At 41.3% G+C, this 20,639-nt stretch overlaps 1 protein-coding gene across 2 annotated transcripts in view; it reads right to left on the bottom strand.

Annotated features, from left to right (window-relative positions):
- nlgn3a (neuroligin 3a) overlaps positions 1-20,639 on the bottom strand; it is a 114,334-nt gene that overhangs the window by 82,514 nt on the left and 11,181 nt on the right. Inside the window, exons 2-3 of one of the 2 annotated variants that reach the window (XM_038700247.1) lie at positions 8,159-8,871; positions 7,032-7,091 (exon numbers count right to left, since the gene is read on the bottom strand). In XM_038700247.1, coding sequence (XP_038556175.1) covers positions 7,032-7,091; positions 8,159-8,630 — 532 coding nt within the window. In that variant the 5' untranslated portion in view covers positions 8,631-8,871. The remainder of the gene's footprint in view (positions 1-7,031; positions 7,092-8,158; positions 8,872-20,639) is intronic. The other variant, XM_038700246.1, reaches the window with a different exon arrangement.

Below are 20,639 nucleotides of genomic sequence, written 5' to 3'. Positions count from 1 at the left end.
TCATGAGCTTGAAGGGTTATCAACGCTGCACAGTGGTTTAGAATATTATGAGACTGGAGTTTTCATATCTGGAGTATTATCATGGCTACAGTCGCCAGCATAACAGCAGAAATGTGGCATTCACATTACAAAGTAATCCTTTTATCCTGCAGTGTGCGCTTGCCGTTACTTGATTGGCAAGATTTAAACTTTTTCATCAGAGGATCCAGCGTACTTCTGAATCCCCACTATGCCAACACAGCGATCTCACTGAAGTGAATAAGAGGGCCATGTTGTTTCACAAAGTGATAATGTATGTCTCGAAGTGGCCTTAGTCTTAAGAGTTTGGCAGGTATAGCACTAACTTCAACTAATAAATTTCATGGTGGCACCAGGTCAGTCAGGAGCATCTTCCTTGTGTAGGAAGTGACAGTCATTAAGTTATCAGATGTTAGGTCTCTCTGATGTAGGCTTCAACGGAACCTGCAAAAATGTTTTAGCAGAATAACAGCCAGCAAACAACAAGGCAATTTCGCCTGCCTCAAAAGCCCTCTTTATGGCTTGTTAGCAATTACAGAAGTTCTAGCGTTCACCATGCCATTGACGTGGTAAAACAGTGAGGTTATTGAGTGATAGTGCTCCAGACAGGCATAGATTGGATGGCAGGTGTCGACAGGGAGGCTCTGTCAGTTTAAATCCTGTTGTCTGTGAGCCTGTGTGTGTCAAATGCTGGATCTATAATAGGAACTGCAAACATGTGACATCTGCAGTGACTCAGCAAGCGAGCCTATATTTGACCTTGAATCTTTTCGAGTGGTGCAGCAGTGAAAGGCTGTAAAATAAAAATAAAACTACAATGAACTGACGAGTGTCTTTGCGTAGCTGGCCTCCAGGAGCTGTGACATTTGCATAGCTTCAAAACAGGCGGCATCTAGAAAAAACAGCTATTATTCATGTTCCTTGACAAGCATAATAGAAACCTGACGTATTTATCAAATCAGGTTCAAAGAAACAGCATTTGATGGGCTTACTTGTTACATAAAGGGTATTGAAATTTAACATTTCAGCAGGATGGAAATGCAAACACATTCTAGTAGTTGGCTGGGTTTTACATGAATAAACCCAAGCATGCACACATATGTACACACACACAAACCCACACATATAGAGTGCTCTCAGACTCTAGAGACTTCTTGACTGAATCTGGGATTCACTCAATACATCGTGGAAGGGCTAAATGTTAACTGCCTTTCCTTTGCTGGAAAAAGGTTCACTGACAATAGATGGGCCTTGGAGTTAAATATCAGAAAGGTCAGAATGTGGAAAGGGACTTAGTGAAATGTGAAATGTTGCAGCCTTGACAATTTAGAGCAGTTATATTCAGTCTCTAATCCTCAGGTGGCCATTTTTCTCTTTCAGAGCGCATGGATTGGTCTCTCCTCCTGTCTTTCTGCTCTCCCTGTCTTTCTCTCCCTCTCTCTCTGTTTATCTCCATCTCTCTCAATCTGTCTCCCAGTGTAGAGGTTAAGGAACAGCTTGGGAGGGACACATAAGAGAGAATGATGGAGAATGCAACTAAAAGGTTAAGGAGGCTGTAATCCTGCAGTAAAGGACAGCCAAAACTCATACTGCGCTTCAGCTGTTCCCAAAATAAAAAAAATAACAAATAAAAGACAGCCAAGTTGTCTTTCTGCCTGTCTACAGCTCGATAATGGAAAAAGACATGTTTAACAGAGACCACAGGCTTCTGAGTGTGGTGGCAAGCTAACGCACTGGGGTCTCTTACCTCTATTCTTGATCCCTAATGAACGACTACACTGCACAAATATCATACAAAGACTTACCAGGCTTTAGGCTTCTTAATCTTCTGTGAGAGTCATTTAAAAGTGCTGCACCACAGTTGAATATACATCATTACTGATTTTAGAAAGCCAGAACAATGCAGGTATGTACTGTAGCCTTCAACAGTTAAACCAGTAGAACTAGATGCACAGTACACATACTCAATAATATAATACTCACTGGAGATTTTTTTAACCACTAGTAGTGCTATGGAGCAATGTTTTTACGAGTGGGTCACCATTTTGTTTGCATGCAATTCGCTTTTTACTGTTGGTTTCACGGTATGCCACTGATTGACAGCTGGTGGCAGAACCACAACAAGAATTGTGTCAAAGAACCAACAAAGGCATTAAGCAATAAGGGGCAATTTATACTTCTGCGTCAAATCGACGGCGTAGGTGACGGTGTAGGCTACGGGGCTACGCAGATGCTACGCCATCGCTTGACGTGCACCTCCTCAAAAATTTAACTACACGTTGAGTCGACGTGGACCGTAAGCTCTGTGATTGGTCGGCTGGGTAGCCTCGCAATGCCTCTGAGCCGACCGGAAGTACCCCAAATTTTGAAGGTACATTTGCTAGCGGCCAAAACGGCGGATGTAACACAGTGAATAAATATATTTGACCGTTGCAACCCGAGTGAAATGACTCGTTCAGAATGTGATCCATTCGGTCGGTAACATTGGAAAAGGCTTCACCAGCCGCACATATACAATTTTACCCCCATTTATGTTAGTGGAACGCTAAACCGGAAGTTAGCCTGGTCGGCCGGCAAAAGTCAACACAGGTGGATGCTGTAGCGCTATTGCAGACAAGCATTTGGGGGTGTAATTGCAGAATGACGGACACACCTACGCACAAGTATAAATGCATGGCTACGTGCATAGCCTACGGCGTAGGTACACACGTAGACCCTACGCAGGAGTATAAATGGGCCTTAAGGCTGTAAGCAAGCACACATGGATGTAAACAAAAAATATGAAAAGAAAAAAAAGCTTGGCAAAGCTTTATAAGGAATGAAATGCACCCAAAATGTAGGTTACACCTGAAGGATACATTTTGGTGAGAAATGCTAAATGTAAACATAACTTGTGTTTGTATTTTTACAAGAAAAGTCCAAAGGGCACTTTTAAACTCTTCATCCACTGACAGGAGCAAATGCATGATGTATGGCTAAGCACTGTTCAAAACCACAGATTCCAAATCCCAAAGCTTTCTAACATGCAAACAAGCCTGATTTTCAAGACAATTTGTTTAAAATAATGCATGTTATGGTGCATCAATACAAACAGCCCACTAAAAAGAGACATTTAAGGAGAAATCAGGTTTCAAGAGACTTCCTAAGCTAACAAAGATAGCAGAAGCAACAAATAAATGTTGTTTTCCCCTTTAACAGGGCTCTAGGACTCCACAGGCTTTCCTCTATTCCTTTTTAGTTTGGGATAAACAAAGAACAGAACAGTGATATTGAGCCTTGGACTGACTGTGGAAGCTGGGCACCACAGCAGCAGGAGGCCTGTGAATAGGAACTTCCTGCTTTGGTCGCGTCTTGCATCTCAAGTCAGTGTGACTGGATCTGCTTCTGGCTGGTTACACCCTTCACCCACTGGGATCATCAACTGTCCCAGATAGATGATTGCAGACGATTATAGAGGTAATTTTCTGTCAAACAAAAGTGGACATCTGCTCTGTTTTCAAATCGCACAAGCCAATATTTGTTCTTGTCTTCTTGGAAAGTTTCTGCGCTGTCTGCTTGGTGTACAGATTTCCTCGGCAGCACTCAGGGAGTGGCCCCTCCTTCCCTGAGGCAGGGTTGAGTCGGCCAACCAACGGGATTACCATGGTGTGTTACTGTCTGCCATGGCCCAGACACAGTCTAACCAGGATTGAGGCTCTTTCACAGTTTTCTCTCTAGCATCTGGAGGTCATCTGGTAAGAGAAAAAACATGTCCAGTGTTTCTGCTGGGGTAGTTAATCTACAGGTTTGGCAACTATTCGGGCTGTTCAGTACTGGCACCGGGCTGCGTAACACATGGCAGCCTGCTGTCTGTGAGGGCTGCATAAGAATGATAGCTGAGTGGTCCAAATCAAGCAAAAATGTACAACAGATTTCTTTGCACTTATCTCAGATAGACTCATGATGAGCGATGAATTTAGGAGTCAGGAAGGGAGTCTCAGAAGCAGTGTTATTCAGAGAGACCATTGTGAAGGACTCTGAGGACAGGTTTTACAAGCGGGTTACAAGCAGTGAAAGAGGTGTGCTGTAAAACCCTGTAGAAAATAATGTGCATATTGTATAAACAGGCGGCACGCAGCACAGTGAGTGCACCTTATCACCAGAGCTCTGCCTCAATGCGGGAATCATCAAAAGGATGTGATTTTACAGATCTCTTTTAAAGTTTGTCAATCAATTTAACAATGTAAACCTCTTCGAAAGATAAAGATTGACCTCATCAGGGTTTGTCCTCACAAAATTGACCCATCTCGAGCCAATCTAGCACTCTGGGGCTGAATAGTGCTTAGCTGTGTCCCCGCACATCATTACCCCTCTCTTCACTCCATTCACTCTGACTCAGAGCAGAGAAAATGACTGAGTGATATAACCGAGGCACCAATGTCTGCGACACAGTTACTGCTCTGTGCCCTGTGTTTGCGGTATAAGGCCACTTCAGAGAAAGCAGTGGGGTACGGTGCTGATTTTGCACATCTGACCACCTCCACATGACCTCACATCTACCTGCTCGGACATCTTGAACATGCGATGCTGCGCTAGTGTAGCAAAAGAAGGGACAGCCATTCTCTAAATTACTTTAGTCAGTGTAAACAGAAACAAATTGTTTCTGAACAAAGACCAAAATTCTGTTTATTTTGCGCTTTCAGAATTAGCCACACAGCAACCCTCGCTCTGAATACCAACCAACCATCCTGAAAAAAAGGCACATCTACTTGCATTATTTTTTGAATGAATCTGTCTTTGATCTTTTGTCAGGGCACTAAGGGCTTTCCTCCTGTTTAATGGAGGAAAATGAGCCACATCTTTGATATCAGTGCATAAAGTGGTTTCCTTGCCCAGTGGGATGATATTAGCACAGGATCCATAGGAGAAACTCCCTCAATTATTCTCAGTCTTATTGTAGGATGAGTATTTTTCTTAAAAACCAAACTCTATATATATATATTCTTATTACCTCTCATCAAACTTATTCTGAAGACTGTGTTCTATATTTGCGTAAGCTCTGCACTGTACAAATCGTCACATACTAACTGCTTGTCTCATAAAACAATTAACTAAGTTAATTAACTAAGGCCAACCGTGATGCATTTCACAGGATGCATGGGTGATGTATGCTCCTCTCTTGATAGAGATCACCATTGCAACAAAGGTGCTTCACGCGAGGTAAGAGAGACATTTACTCTGCTTCTGTCACATACTGTTGCTTGGCAACAATCACACAAAAAGAGTCAAATACTTCTTTCTGAAAATTAATCACTCTTTCCTCCAGAGAAACCACATTCATAGAGATACAGATTGTAAACTTGGTAGTGGAAGTGTTATTATTATTATTGAATGTGCACAGTGTGTATGACTCTTCTCCATTATACAGGTCTCTGTTGAAAGCTTTGCAAACATTTAAATAGAAAACATATTATCCTTTTAGTAACAAGTTTGTGGAATAGATTTAACTATTGAAATGACACTAATTAAACATTTTAATGAGGGAACTGATGAACTGTTAAACCATTTCCCAATTCGCTCTGAATTTGTCAAACACGACTTTAACTTCCTTGTAGGAAACATTTAACCAAAACCAAAGTATGCTTCAGAGGTTGCTTTCTGCATTGCCTAAGAAGGATAAATTATGCTCCATTTACACTACTAATTCAACACAAGCCAAGATGAGAAGAAGCAGTCTAAAAAAAGAGGAAGGTGCAATTGAAAGAAAAAAAAGAGACTCTCCAGCATTACAACCTTTGTGTTTATAGCAACAGAGGAACTACGCAACAGTCATCTCTCTGCACAATAATGTGTCACAAAACCAACATATGAAACTTACGATAAACCGTTTTCTCATTACCAAACATGGGGTAGATAATTGAAAAATTCCGAGTGGAAGGGGAATATTAAAGAGATATTTCTGTATATATTCCACAACTGGGACTAATTCAGAAGCAGAAGTGCCTGGAGGGCCAGTCTGTCTCTAACAAAATTGGTTTACTAAAGCAGAATATACGAGTGCACAGAGTGAGGCCAATAGCCGCCTGCTGCCTCCATGGAAATCAACAGCAGAGGTTTCCCAGCTGAAACTGACTCTTCACTGTGGAGCATGATATGCTCAGGATCACAGTCTTAAGGCTACTCGTAAGGTCCTCTCGTGCCTAGAGGCAGGCTTAGAAAATTAGCCCTCTGTTGTTACCAACAGTGAGATTTTAGCTGTTGCTAATGAAATTGGACTGTGCTTCTCTGTGGCTGTGTGTTTGAGCATTTTCCACATGGACAGATGAAAGCTGTCATGCCAATAAAATACCCAACCACCCTCTATTTGAACTATAGTGAATAATACATTTAAGAGACAGGTGGCCCTCCACTTTTTATTGTAAATATAATCAACGGCTGAGGCTCTGATGCTTTCAGGTGTCTTATTTGACAAATACTTCCAATAAGCTGGTATCTTAAGTGCTGTTAGAGCAGTCTGAAACATGACTAAAGTTCTTTGCATAACCAGTCAAATTTTATGTTCCAGTATGTCAAAGTGGCACTCATGCCTCTGATTTAATCAACAATTGTATTCAAATGAAACATATTACACTTTAAACATGAACAAGCCATACAATAATGTAAAATAAATAAATAAAACAGGTTATTCTTAGACATCACAATCGATTGCTTGACAAAGAATCATTATTTATTTAAGGAGACCTGCATTTTCACTCATTTACACACACTCATAGTGAAACCGCACTTCAGCACGCACACATGCAACACAGCACAACCACTCACTCATCTCTCACACTCATGTCAAGGTTGATCTGAGTCACAAGTCCCACGTTCATACCAATTAGCACTTTGATTTGGGAGTTGATAGGTGGCGATATTGGTGGCTTTGGAAGGAAGCACTCATCATTCTCCTCTCTCTTTCACTCTTTCTTTCGTTCCGTTGGCTTTGTTTGTTTTGTTTTGGGGGTTTTTGCTGTTTGTTTTTTTTTACATACCTCCTTTTCTACACATTTTCTTGTTGGGTTTCCTGGCACATTCCTTGGATATTCTTTTGACTGTAAAATGAATGGAAAAACTACAAAATAACAGAGAGCTCTGGAAAAGATCGCATGTGACATGCAACAACTCAGACTGAGTCAGACCCCCTTTTCACCCTCTGTCCCTCCTCCTCCCACCCTCCCAGTCATCATCAACAACAAGAACAACAGAGGACCTGTTAAGAAAGTAACTGGGGTGTTGCTGCAGAAATATTCCAAAATGGTGGAATGAATTTGCTGCATCCTGGGACACAGGAAGCCCATATTCACATGCACTTCTATTTAAGACCCATTACAGCCACACAGAAGGCAGAGAGGCTAGATTTCCAAAGTTTTGCAGTTCACATTGTAATCTGATAAGTACAAGTGTTATCTGACATTACCCATTTGATTCTCAGAGCACTTCAAGCCCATTTTCCTGTGTGGGTCTCCTTCAAGTGGTGAAATAATGGGGGCCATTTAAGAGAGTCAACATCTAGAAATCTAAAACTTGTGATACTTTTAGTATGGTGGAGCCCAATCTATGTTTGCCTTTTGCACAAAACCTGCTTCTGGCTTTGTGCAAGGACAAAGTGGATAAAGCAAGGAGAGTAAAGGGTCTTACATAGGTCAGGCTGATGCCACAGGCCTCTCATGTACCAGACAAAATATTTCACCAACCCTACATTTGTAGATCATTCACTTATGAGGCAGGCTACTAATCTCTAATGGCTAATATCCCCAGAACAGTCAAGACAGTGAGGGTAGGAAAGTGCACCAAGTATTTTCCAATCCGCTCCTTGTATGATTAGATTCTATTTTTCTTTTTTTCCCCTTCAGTCATAATAATGTGTCATTTAGTCATCAAAAGAGGAACCTCTAACAGTGGCATGGAAGGGGAGAGTTGATGAAAAGACTAAATGAAAGATCAAGTCAAGATGGGAGGTTGAGATGGGGGACACAGACACAGCATGCGCCAGACAACAGGTCATGCTCCGCGCAAAATACAGAGGTGACACAAACTTTTTAGAGGAAGGACAGAGAGAGAAGGAGACAGACTAGAGGAGGAGAGGTTTGGTTTTGTCCTGTTTACTCGACACACTCACCATCCTCTGTTGGAACATAGATGTTTAGATAAAGACAATCCTCGTGTTGGTCCTGTATGTATGTTGTAACTATATCCAGGTTGAAGGTGAACCATACTGGCATCATGATCTCTGGCACGGCGTTGTGAATATTTTGGGGGCAGACAGGAGCAAAGTGAGTGGCATTCTTGATCCCTGACCAGGAGGAAGGAGGCTCCGGGGGCATGAAGCGTTTTTCACCCACTGGGGAGGCGGCATAGGGAACCCCTAAATACTGGTCCACCGGCCCCAGAATCTCGCTAGGCAGGGGCACCCTCACCCCTCGGAGTTTCCCATACTGCGTGTTCACAGTGGGGTGGTAGTTCTGACCTCTGAGGGACGCAAAGCACCAACAAAAACTTAATACCCACAAGGACACGCTGAAATTGGTGCAACTGTGGGCACCGTGCCAGTTCTGCGAGGGGAGACGACTTCTCCTTGGAGAAAACCACATGGTCCCTGTGAGCGAGTGCAACTGCAAGTGACCAACATACAAGCCGGGGCGCCCCCTCAGCGAACACACAGGCCTCCCGCTCAGCCCTGCAGTCCAGCCACCTGAGGGACAGTCATCAGCTGTGATACTGGAGCCCACCGGCTTACAGACGAGGAGAAACAGTCACAGTTATGCAGTTCCTCTCAGCAGCGAGGTCCTTACTCACTGTCCTCTCTCCACTCGTCAGATCTTCTATCCTGTGCTGCAAGGGAAGAAAACAGGAAAATTAATGACATTTCCCTGACAGCACACCAGTTTGCTCCCATTTTTATTGACTTGTGGAGTTTTTTTCTGTCGTGACATAAAACAGCTTACATAAACATGACAGAGCTCTTAGTGCTATCATCAATCCACATAATCAAGAACCTGCCTTTGACTTGAATATTGCAATTAACTGTTGGGCAACTTGTCAAGACATGCCTCATAATGCTAATAGGACAAGTGAAACGTGAAAGGCATCAACTGTCAGAATGCAGTGTTAATTATTCTCTGCTTCAAAGGCCGATGTTTACATTAATAGTTACAGAATAGGTTAACATTTTTTTCAAGTCGGTCCCATACAATCAGTCAGGTGCCCAGATTAACAGTGAAACAGTTTTTGTTTGCTGTAATCATTCCTCCTCCTCATACTGGCCATTAAAAGATCCCCTCCTAACATGCTTCCAATGGAAGTGATGGGCTTCAAAATCCAGAGTACTTGTTCTGTAAAAAAATTTTTCAAAAGAGTATCTTCTTCTTTATCTTCCAAAGTGCAGTCTTTCTGCAGTGGAAGGACAGTGATAAAAAGAGGGATTTCTTTTTTTTAAAATAATAAAAAAAACGTTGGAAGATGCCCACTTGTTTTGTCTAACTCAGACTGCTGAAGCCTCATAGTAACTTCAGATAAACAATGTTGCGATGTATTTTTGCAGAGAAAGAGGGTTGTGGATTTTGCTTCCCATCACTTCCATTTAAAACCCTAACCCTAACACCTGAATACTGCTTTAAGAACCTAACCTTTATGAAATAGTCACATTCACAAGAGAAACAGCCAACCCAACAGCAGGTGGCATACACAGAAACATAATAATAACATGATAAAAAATTGAATGTCCTTAATGTAATGTCATGCAGCATTTTCCCAATATCTCCCTTTGTTGTAGATATGAACAAGGTAGAATTTGAATTTCATCTGTCTTGTTTGCGCTTACAAGAGCTTTCTGGGATGAGCTGAAGGAGGCCATTGGAGAATGTAGCTACAGGCAGCACACGTGCCTCCTGTGACAGCGCTGTAAATGCTAATCAACAGTCCCAGGGTGAACCAGTGGTGCCAGTGACAACACCTTCCCACATTGCCTGATCAATTTTCAATTTCTGTGGCTTAGGGTGCCCCTCAGACTGGTGTGCCTACTGCAGTGTTCACTCTAATAACAATGGAGAAGAAAAGCCAGCATTTAGAGGAGGATATTGCATTCCGAAATGACTGTGTAAATGATTTATAATGTTTCAGGAGCCGTTGGAGGGCCACTAACCACTGAGAGAAAGCAATCCTGACGTTCCTGGAGGTGCTGTTATCGCTAGGAAGCTATTGCCATTTGCTGCAGACAGGGATCAGCGGAAAAGCCTGCCAGTGGTTCTACATGGAAGCCCTCACTTCATATCAAAAACACATACATACAATTTACACTGCAGATGAGCCCACCTTCGCTGATATTTGTGCAAATAAAATGTGTGGGGTGGACAATTCTGTTCAGTGACTCCGGCACACCGAGCACCTGCTAAGTGATAATACATGAAAAGCCATCCATATCCAATCTAGGGACTAAGAGGCATGCATTGCTGGGGGGCCAAGGGCTGGCAAAGGCTTCTGAGTGCTAAAAAAGTCACACTGACAAAGTCTTCTCCCGGCTCACTAGGATCCCTGTAGCAGAAGCCGAAATCTAGCAGACATTACTGCCATATATCCCCATGTTAAAAGACTATATGAACTATATTACGATATATAACAGTATTTCATTCCTGTTTAGTTTTTATACAAGACAGGTACATAGCATTGGCCAATGCCACAACCTAGATGGACCTTTCTAAGAATACACACCGCTCAACATGAAATCACCTACAAACATCAAAAATACAACCAGTAATACACTCAGTTACCAGTTTATAGCTAGCTAAAATGGACTCTGTTTGATGCAACAGCATTGGAATAAATCCCCCCTACATGAAGGTTACAATGTTCAGCCTTTGTTGAAAGGGTTTTAGAGACAAAGCGTTGTGAATTCACTACAGCTCTGATCCGTGCCTTAGACAGGCCTCTTCTCCATGGTGACGGTAGCCGAGGCTCTTGGGTTTTGTAGTGTCCGACAATGCCAAAATGACAGACAAAACATGATTTCCAGAAACAAAGTTGAAGAAATTAAAACTAGTGGTCATAACATAAACCTACAGGATCTTTACATCATCGGGGAGAGTCCTGTGGTTTAATGCTCTCTAACAGAGAAGACAAAGTTCAATGAAATATTGTAATGGAACACAGAATTGTTTAACTAGGGCTACCTAATAAACTTGCAACTGAGTACGATAAGTAAAAGGCACCTGATGACCCATGACTGCACGTCTGATCCCTCTTCAAGAACTGTTTCAACTTGAATTGATCACATTTATGATCAATTATGTGGGTAAAGAGTTCCACATATTAATCCCCTGGACAGAGAAAGATGTCTGCCCAAAGGAGTTTTTCAAAAGGGCACCTTATAATTCCCCACAGATACAGAGAAGACACGAACGATTTTCAACTTCAGTTTCAACTGAAGCCATTTCTGTTTAGATCTGCACACACAGCAGCAGAAAAAGCATGATAACACTAATTCTAGATATTCGAGATAAAATACATCGGGTCAAACTTTTTAATCAGGACATAGCAAGGACATAGGACAGTGTGATGGAGTATGTGTGTTTAGAGGACACACACCACAGAGGACTTCATCAGTCTCCCTTCCAACAGCATCTCAGAGGTCCTCTCTGCTTTGATCTCTCTACCTGCTGAAGCACTGCCAAGGGAGGAACAGAGAGAGAGAGAGCGATTGCATGAGTTCTCCCTCATCATCCCAGAAATATTGATCGTCTCATCACCGTGGCCTTGCAGCCCATAATAAATACAACTGGGGTGATGGAGGCGGGGTGCTGTGCCGAGTCTAAGGGAGGTTATTCGCCCCTTAATGCAAGACGGCACTCCACCAAGTACACACCGTTAAACAGCCTCCATGATTAACAGGACACGTTAAATTCCGGTCCAATAGTATTCATCACTATTCAAATAAGTGAGTTGTCCCCCCACGGATCGCAAATTTAAAAGAAAATACGGTACAGGTTTACATACGGTTTACGTTACAGCTCAGTTATAGTTGGGTAATAGTTTGATAATAAAGTAGTAATAGTTAAGTAATAACAAGTAATTGCCAAAGTAATAACCAGGTAATAGCTTAGTATTAACAGTGGGTATCTCTGGGTAATATTAGACCAACATTTTGTAACATTAAGGTTGAAGGCAAAGCTAACGTTTCTGTAGACATCATGGGAATTAAACAGACATGCAGTTTGTAAAAAAAACAGACATCCCACTAAATTGTGCAAGTAGTGAATATTACAATGAAATTAAACAGAAACAGGTAGTTTAGCATTTTACAGCACTGATTAAGGGTTATTACACAAAAACTACCAAGATGAATTTTAATTACCAATTTTGACTTATCCTGTGATTTCCAGGGTAAACGATGCACACACAATGAACAAAAATCTTGTCAATCAAAATCATCTTATTTAACATTTGATTTGTTTTGTTTGTTTTCCAGCATTTCACATGGTAGGCTATAATAATGTGAAACGCCAGCCTATATTACCTCATTATTATCCGGTTATTACCCCATTAATTTCACAATATTACCATTTTTTTATTCAGATATTGCACTGATACAACCCTTTTATTATAAGGTTACCATATTGTTACTAAAACATTCCTATAAATGTACTAAATAGTTTTTGCCTCATTGCGATTTTTAAATGTGTTTCCCCAATGTTACCCTTTGTTTTTGGCCTAAATGTACCCAAAGATATCCATTGTTATTACTGAGCTATTACCTGGTTTTTACTTTGGTATTTACATGGTATTAAATAATTATTACCCCTTTACCATGTTATTACTGAGCTGTAATGTAAAGTGTTAGCGAAAATACTTTAAGACTTTATTCCTCTTTATTTTGGTCCGAGCTCACACACTTACTGTAGAAGACCTTTGTTCTCCTACAGCAGAGAGATCTCTGCATTGCAATAAAAGTCTGAGCACAGAGCCAAATGTACTCCTACGCCCCGACATCCTTTAGAGAGAGGCTGAATGGACTCTGATAAAAAAGGAACCAATAAGAGTTCTGAGTAGATGGAGCTCCGGACTCTCCTCGTTCTGTTATTATAGTGGCTAGTCTGCAACAAAGGCATTCACAAAGCTACATTAGTCCTCTGGAACATCTAACTTCAAATGAAGTGAGACACCTGACCTGAGAGAGTGTAATCACTGATTACAAATGCTTCTCGTGCTATTACATTATAACTCAGGCTCATGTGCCATTATAGAAACAATAAGAGACAGGCAACAAGACAGGAACAAGAATGTATGTACCTATGTACCCACTCGGTTACCTCAGCTGAACTAAAATGTGAGAGAAAACAGCAAAAACTTAATTTAGTGACTTTACCTTGTGCTTCAGAAAGACAGGAATCTACATCACTGCGAAAGCTCCATTTTGAGACAAGCTCAGCTTATGATAGGATTGCTCTGGCCTCTGTGTGTCAATAATGTGCATACTATATCTTTAAATTGTCTGCTTAGACCTGTTTATTTCAAATCCGCAAACATGGATTTCAACACAGCAAAATCAATGCTGAACATACACACATACGGCACGTCTCTCTCTCTTTCGCAGGCACACTCTTTATATATGCTACTGGGCCTGATGAACAACAGCACGCCATATTAAATCAAGGAGATTGGCATGTTTCAGAAACAACGTTCACAAAATGTCAAAACCAAACTGTGGCTTGATAAGGCTCCTGCTGGGAACCAGTGCCACTATAACAGTGAGTGATGAGGGCCCACTCTTCCATTGCTTTGCTTTTTTTTGTCAGACACAGAGCCTGTGCAGTCATTATTACTTAGGAGATTTGGCATTAAATCAAGGACAAAGACGCAGCACATTCTGACTGCTAATCACCACGGTGATGCTGACATATTTTTAAAGAAACAGAAGGGAGACGGTGAGAAATTACGGCGCTGCTGCTGTGGCCGCCCGCTAAGCTGTGTGTCTCCACCCCTTCTCCTGGCTGCTGGATAAATACCGCCACGAGTATCATTACCAGCCAAACGGCCAAGGAATCATGGAGAGGTGAGCTTGGCAGGCCAAATAAAGACAGATTCCAGGTGAGTACATGAATTCTGTGGCTCCACTGCAAATAAATAATAGCCATTCTGTTACCTGCTGACGGTGCTTGAAACAACTGTTTGCTCTTTGTTACTAAAATGATACAGACAGATTTGATCTAGAAGTCTTAAAGCTGCAAGTCGAGGCAGTGGGCCCATCCCTACGTCTATATTTCTTCTCTTTCTCTTAACTGGGTGTCCATACCTCTGAGTGTCAGATAGAGTTTGGGCAGTAATATGATATGTGAAACAATATGTGGGGGTACAGGGATATTAATCAAAGCTAACTGACTCAATTAAATGGACTGAGGAGGTTACAAACAAAAGGATAAAAGTTAAATAAAAAAAAATTCCCCAACAGTTCATCATCCTAACTCCTATTGATCCACTGCAGAGTCTCACTAGACACTCCTACTGAAAAAACTCAAAGTAGCTAATCACTCAAGTAGCCCACAGGGATTCCATGAGAAACCGCAGGGGCAAGTATTGGGTCCGTCTCTAATCTAACCGTATGTAAACACATTAAGGCTTTACACATGGCATACTCATTATCTACCCTCCCACAGATGCCGTTTGCAGGGTGGGATCTGTTCTCTTGACAAAGTGTTTTGTGTGTAATTTCTATCACCCTGCCAACACGGCTCCAAAGTGCTGCTAACGAAATACCACAAGACGAGGACGGCTTCTGTCATGTCTTTCGAAAATGATCTGGCCATGAATGAGGAAAATCAAATTAAAATTGGGCAATTTGGTTTATTCCACACATCTCACATCATCCATTACAGACTATTTCTCCTTGGATATCATGTTATTAGATCATACATAGGTATACTATGAATGTTGGGGATTTTTTCAGCCACACTAGCGCTGAATATCTAGGGGTGGCAATGTCAGTTGGTCACTAAAATATCCCCACACCTATTGGGTATCCATCCATCCATCCATCCATCGTCAACTGCTTATCCTGCATACAGGGTCGCGGGAGGCTGGAGCCAATCCCAGCTGACATCAGGCGAAAGGCGGGGTACACCCTGGACAGGACGCCAGTCCATCATAGGACCACACATAGACAAGCCCGAATTGGATATGTTGCCATAAACTTTGGAACCCAGATGATGAATCCTACCACCTTTGGTGAGCTCCTGACTTTCCATATAGCACCAACATGAGGTAGACCTTTCTGGTCCCTAGTAAAGTATTTCGACAATTACTGAATTGATTGCCGTGAAATTTGGTACAGAAATTCATGTTGCCCACAGTATGAACTGTAAAAACTTTGGTGATCCCCTGACCTTTTATGTAGCACCATCATCTTGTCAAATCTTCAGATTGTCTAATAGTCTAATACTTTTATGATTTATGTTTAAATGTTTACATGCTAACACGCTGATCTAAGATGGTGAAAATGGTAAACATTATTCCTGCAAAAAATCAGCGTGTAAGCACTGACATTGTTAGCATGCTGGATGCTGACATGCTGAAAGCGTCACAGAGTTGCTAGCATGACTGGAGACTTTCTTTTCATCCTTGACAGCCCTTTTACAAGACTATTGCTCATGAGAAACTAGAGGGGGAAAAGAAGAAAAGAAAAGGAATAATAGACCAGAATTTCTTTGGCTTCTGTGTGTTTCATATTCTGCATCATTACTGTGACATCAATATCAAAAAGAGCATTTACACCAGGTGTATTATCAGAGTTAATATCAGGTGTCAGTGATCCACTTAATCAGACATGCAATGTGCATTACATAGATACCTTTCTGAATGTTGTGTTTCCTAGTAGTTGGTGAAATCATCCTACATCTGTGGCAACACATCTGATTGAACTTGGTGAGCATACGGAGACATGATTGAATTCCTAGAGAGGATACACTCGAGCATACCAAGGAGAATTCAGCAGATATTTCAAGCGGCTCCTCTCATCTTCCTCCACTGTGAGGACAGCACATATAACATGGCAGTACTAACATCAATTTCTGGCTTACAGTGGAAAGGAGGATGGATTTTTTTGCCTTCTGGGATGCATCCCTAATACAATTCAGACAAGTGCAAGGAACCTGAACAGCGCTGGCATGGCACTACCTATATGAAGCAAATCAAAGTTTATGACAATCACTTCAAATGTGTATTATTCCTGCTGCACTCTTTGGTCTAAATGCTCCCCGTTATGGAGCTCCTTGCCAGTTATCAGAGTCCCAGCCTAAGAAGAAAACCCACCTAGATTTACATTGATTGATTATGGTTTGAGTTTAATGAGGGTATCATTTGGGATAAATGGGTTATTTCCTATTTGAGCTCTGTATTGAATGCTTTAAGTATATCATTTAAAGTAATGTATCTTACAGTGTGCGGTGCACTGAACATTGATCCAAGTGGATCAGCTGTACCAAAGAGTTGACAAGGATGGGAGTCAGGGAAACCTTTTCCTTAAAGCACCTATTAACACTTCACAAACATATAGAAATAAACTGAGGGTTTGCCGTAAGTTAATTGAGGTCTGGCAGCTAATTACAACGGGGAGTTGAACTCTCACAACCAGGGTCCAAGTTCATTGGCACTGCATTATAAATTGTTCAATGGATCAGCTCCTATGGCTAGTATTGACTCTTCTACTCTGGGTTAAAGAGACCATGCAGTTGTCCTTGGCCTGCATAACCATTTGCAGAGCTAGTATTAACTGCATATATGCAACTGCAGAGTAACCCACATTTGTGAGCAATTATTTAAAAGGAACAAAACAGTTCCTCTGGGCCAGAACAACGGTTCTCATGATAATGTAATTTAGATTATCTTTGCAATTAATAGCATACAATATACATCTAAAACTGGGATTATGTGGGTAATTTACGATGCAGTAATGTCTACAATGTGCTGGACACTTCCTGCTAGGGAAAGAGAGAATTAATTCTTGGTGTTGTAATGTCCCTGCCCACCCCCCGCTATTGCAGGAACTAAAACACAAACAGAAGTATCCTCATAAACCGTACAAAGCCAGGCCTTTGAAGAGCTGATCATCCTGAGGACAACACTTAACTACGCACCATTTCAAAAAGCAGTGGAGCCCTGCACTGAGTGCATGTATTTCATCACTTCCATCCACTTCAATGTGAATGATGTTTTCTGCAGACAAAGATTACACATCCCGATCAACTTGTCCAGAAGAATGTAAAATTATTATTATTATTTACAATAAAATGAACACTGCTGGGGCTTCACTGTGAAATGTAATAGCCTTGTGCATTTGTGTGTGTGTGTGTGTGTGTGTGCATTTCTAATATATATATATAAGTATGCTGAGAAAATGATTCTTCCCGTGGCCTAATAAGCTAAATAACAGCCTTAATTTAAGGTAAGTAGGCTGCAGTTCTCAGTGAAAACTGAAAGGTCAGCTTTATCATTCGGTGTGAAAGGGCTGCACAAATTCATACATATACCAAGCAGAGACATGACCCAGATGCTGCCTGTAAAATGAATGAGCTAATAATTCATTAGGTGCCTTAGCACTGGCAGCAGTTAACAGTAATGTGCAAACACAGAGCTATTCCACATTCAGGTAAAATATGGTGTTAGACTGCTAGAGTTGAGAACAGGAATTAATTCATTTGTTCTGATCTAAAAGTATCACAGTTTGTCTTTTCTGAAACTCTGTTACATCACATATAGCAGTTTTCACCTTTTCCCTTGAGGCATGTGATTTAAAATGTTGCATTTAATTTATTTTAAAAAAAAACCTCCCGACTCTTACGTCTAGGAGTCCTTAATTGTGATTGATGATCAATTAAGCCAAGATGAATTTGGGGAAAATAACGTGTTAATAAACGCAGCAACAACCAACACATTATTCTGATGTTTCTTTTCAAAGACCTCCTCTGGCTGGCTTCCTTGCAGAGTATTCACAATTGCCAAAGCACAGTGGTAGAATGATGCTATTGACATGCAAATGCCTGGTAGTTGCAGAGAAGTGAGAGGTGCCAAAGTGTATTGTTGTGTGACAAGCAGGATTTCTGAATACAGTACATAGCTGAAAGCCGAGATGTACAGTGTACAGATGCAGAGTGCGCTTGACACAGCAAAACCAACAGCATCTGTTTTTTTATACAAAAAAAGGCATAATGGATTCATGAGAATTACAGTGTGGGCCATATTTACAGAGGGAGTGCAGGGTTACTGTAGCCTAATGACAACAGATTAAATGTGGTCTGTCCACTGTACATGATGCCTGGAGTTTTATTGGAGCATAATTAAGTTTCGAACCGACCAAGCAGCGATGTGCTTTTAACTAAAGGTCAACAGTAAGCAGCGACGTGAGCCATACTTGATTACTATGTATATCACAACATCAAAAAAAGATGCTGCTGCACTAATGAGGGGGTGACCTTCATCTTGAGCGTAAACAAAGACCAAACAAATACATGCTGCACCACATGGCCCCCATCAGCCATTAATAAGAGGTGTTTAAGTAATTAATAGTACTTTAATATTCAGAAGGACTATATCACATCCAATCTTTGACATTTCAGAGAAAGGATTGCTGTGGAATGTATTCTGGCCTTGAAAACCATATGTATCGTAGTTAATTTATCCATCAAGAAAGCCTGACTACAGATGAATGTTGTATGAATGTTAAGAAAAAAGAAAATATATGATCCTGACTGCTTTTGTTTCCGTCCAATACTAAATAAACTACATTTAAAAACATGACTATCGGAAATGTAAATGTGGTTTGAGTATTTACATCTTAATTCATCACATTACAGGCTCATTCAGAGCTACAGCCAGGTGGATTTAGGGGAGATGTAGAGGGATTTGTGAGGTTGATATCAATCACCACAGTTGAACAATCCCCATCACATCCCCTGGCTTCTTTCTCCATTGATTCTGCTCAGGCTATAGGACTGGAACTAAGGTTAATCCTTCAGAGAATCCTAAAGCTTTGGAAAATATCGCCATTCATTTAAAAATTTGAGGACAGTGTTGGATGTATCCTTAAATTTTGATTATGGCTTAAAGATTGTGGTGTCTAGTTATTTAAAAATGTTAGAGATTAGATAAACAGGCAGGATTGGTGCAGCTAGGTAAAAAACACCACAAAGATATCCTGGAGGGAAGAAAAGCAGCTGTCTTTCCCCCGGTGACTGTCTGTTTAGAAAAAGCAGCCGTCTTACTCTGCTCATCGCATGTTCACATTGATATTCTAGATATTATTAGTCAGGCCAGACAATCCAGATGATGATGAGCTCCGAGGGACATTTTAAATGACAGTGCCCTTTCTTGAAGGGAGAGTGTAAACAACCAAGGCGACCAATGCTGTCTTGTTACTAATACTCATCTGCATTAGCTGAAACAAAAAAAAAGCACACACACACAACAAAAACATGTGTAACTGAGGGACAAGGCTAGGAAGACAGAATGTGACTTTCCAAATATAAGGTGGTTGTGTGAAGGGTGAGGCAGAGACATGCCTCAATATCACACAAGGAGGAGGGTACACTGTCCCCCTGACAACAGTTAGATATGTCTCTCCATTCACTATTTCTAATCCTGTCTGAAAGCCTATCTTGAATGTCAGGCTTCTTCCTAAATTGGCTCGTGTTCTTAGTGATTGATTAAAGTACTGTAACCTAGCTTTATCAGACCGCCCTGAACTCTGTATTTCTGCCAAATCTATTAGGTAATGCATCCAATGTTATTGCACCGGTTGGTCGTTTCTCCCCACCACCCATCGTCTTTAGGGAAACACACAGATCCATTCACTATAATACAGAATACTGAGTCGTAACTGGCTCTATGATGGCACAACAGCCTTCAGATCAAGCAGGAGAGCAGCCTTAAGCTCACAACAGTTTGTGAAAAATGTGGCACCCTAATTCAGTATAGTGTTGTTCTATGAGATTGGTTTAAAGTTATCACCACAACAGTCCACAACAGTGTGCACAGAGATGTACTTAAAACACATTTCATAATCCCCATTTCTCCTTTTTCTAGTTTCCGACTGATATCAGAATACCAGAAATGCCTCAATGTCCCCTGACATTGGGCTAACAATATGGCTATAATTCATGCGTTCTAATGCTGTAATATCCCCCATGCCATTGCACACAGAGAAGAGAGGAGAGGAGAGGTTGCCCTGATATTACTGCTGACGCCTGAGTCCTAGACGTTGCACTTAAGAGTGTCTCCTGCAGGACATTATTCAAACACACGGGCTCTACAAAGTCCATGAGACAGGAGTAGACCACTACAGTCCCAAACACACACATCCTCAGACACTGCGGCTTACTGAGGTTACTCAAGGTCATACGGCAAGGCGCCACACATACAGGATGTCACCACTTTGTAAAATCCACATCATATGTATACACTATGGTAAACTACAGCACTGAATTTAGTTGAATAAAAAGAATCAGTAGAGACTACATACTGAACTCAGGGTATGAATTAAAATCCCATTTGTGTACTTTAAACAGAGCAGAAGACCATATTAATGGCTGCACGCTTAGAAGTAGGCCATGTCCAAACAC

The sequence above is a fragment of the Micropterus salmoides genome, unplaced genomic scaffold (genome assembly GCF_014851395.1).
Source record: "Micropterus salmoides isolate LMB-PRFRI ecotype aquatic unplaced genomic scaffold, ASM1485139v1 Ms_hic_scaffold_5, whole genome shotgun sequence".
NCBI lineage: Eukaryota > Metazoa > Chordata > Actinopteri > Centrarchiformes > Centrarchidae > Micropterus > Micropterus salmoides.
The sequence above is the reverse complement of the archived record's forward strand: the minus strand, read 5'-3'. Positions and strand labels throughout refer to the sequence as shown.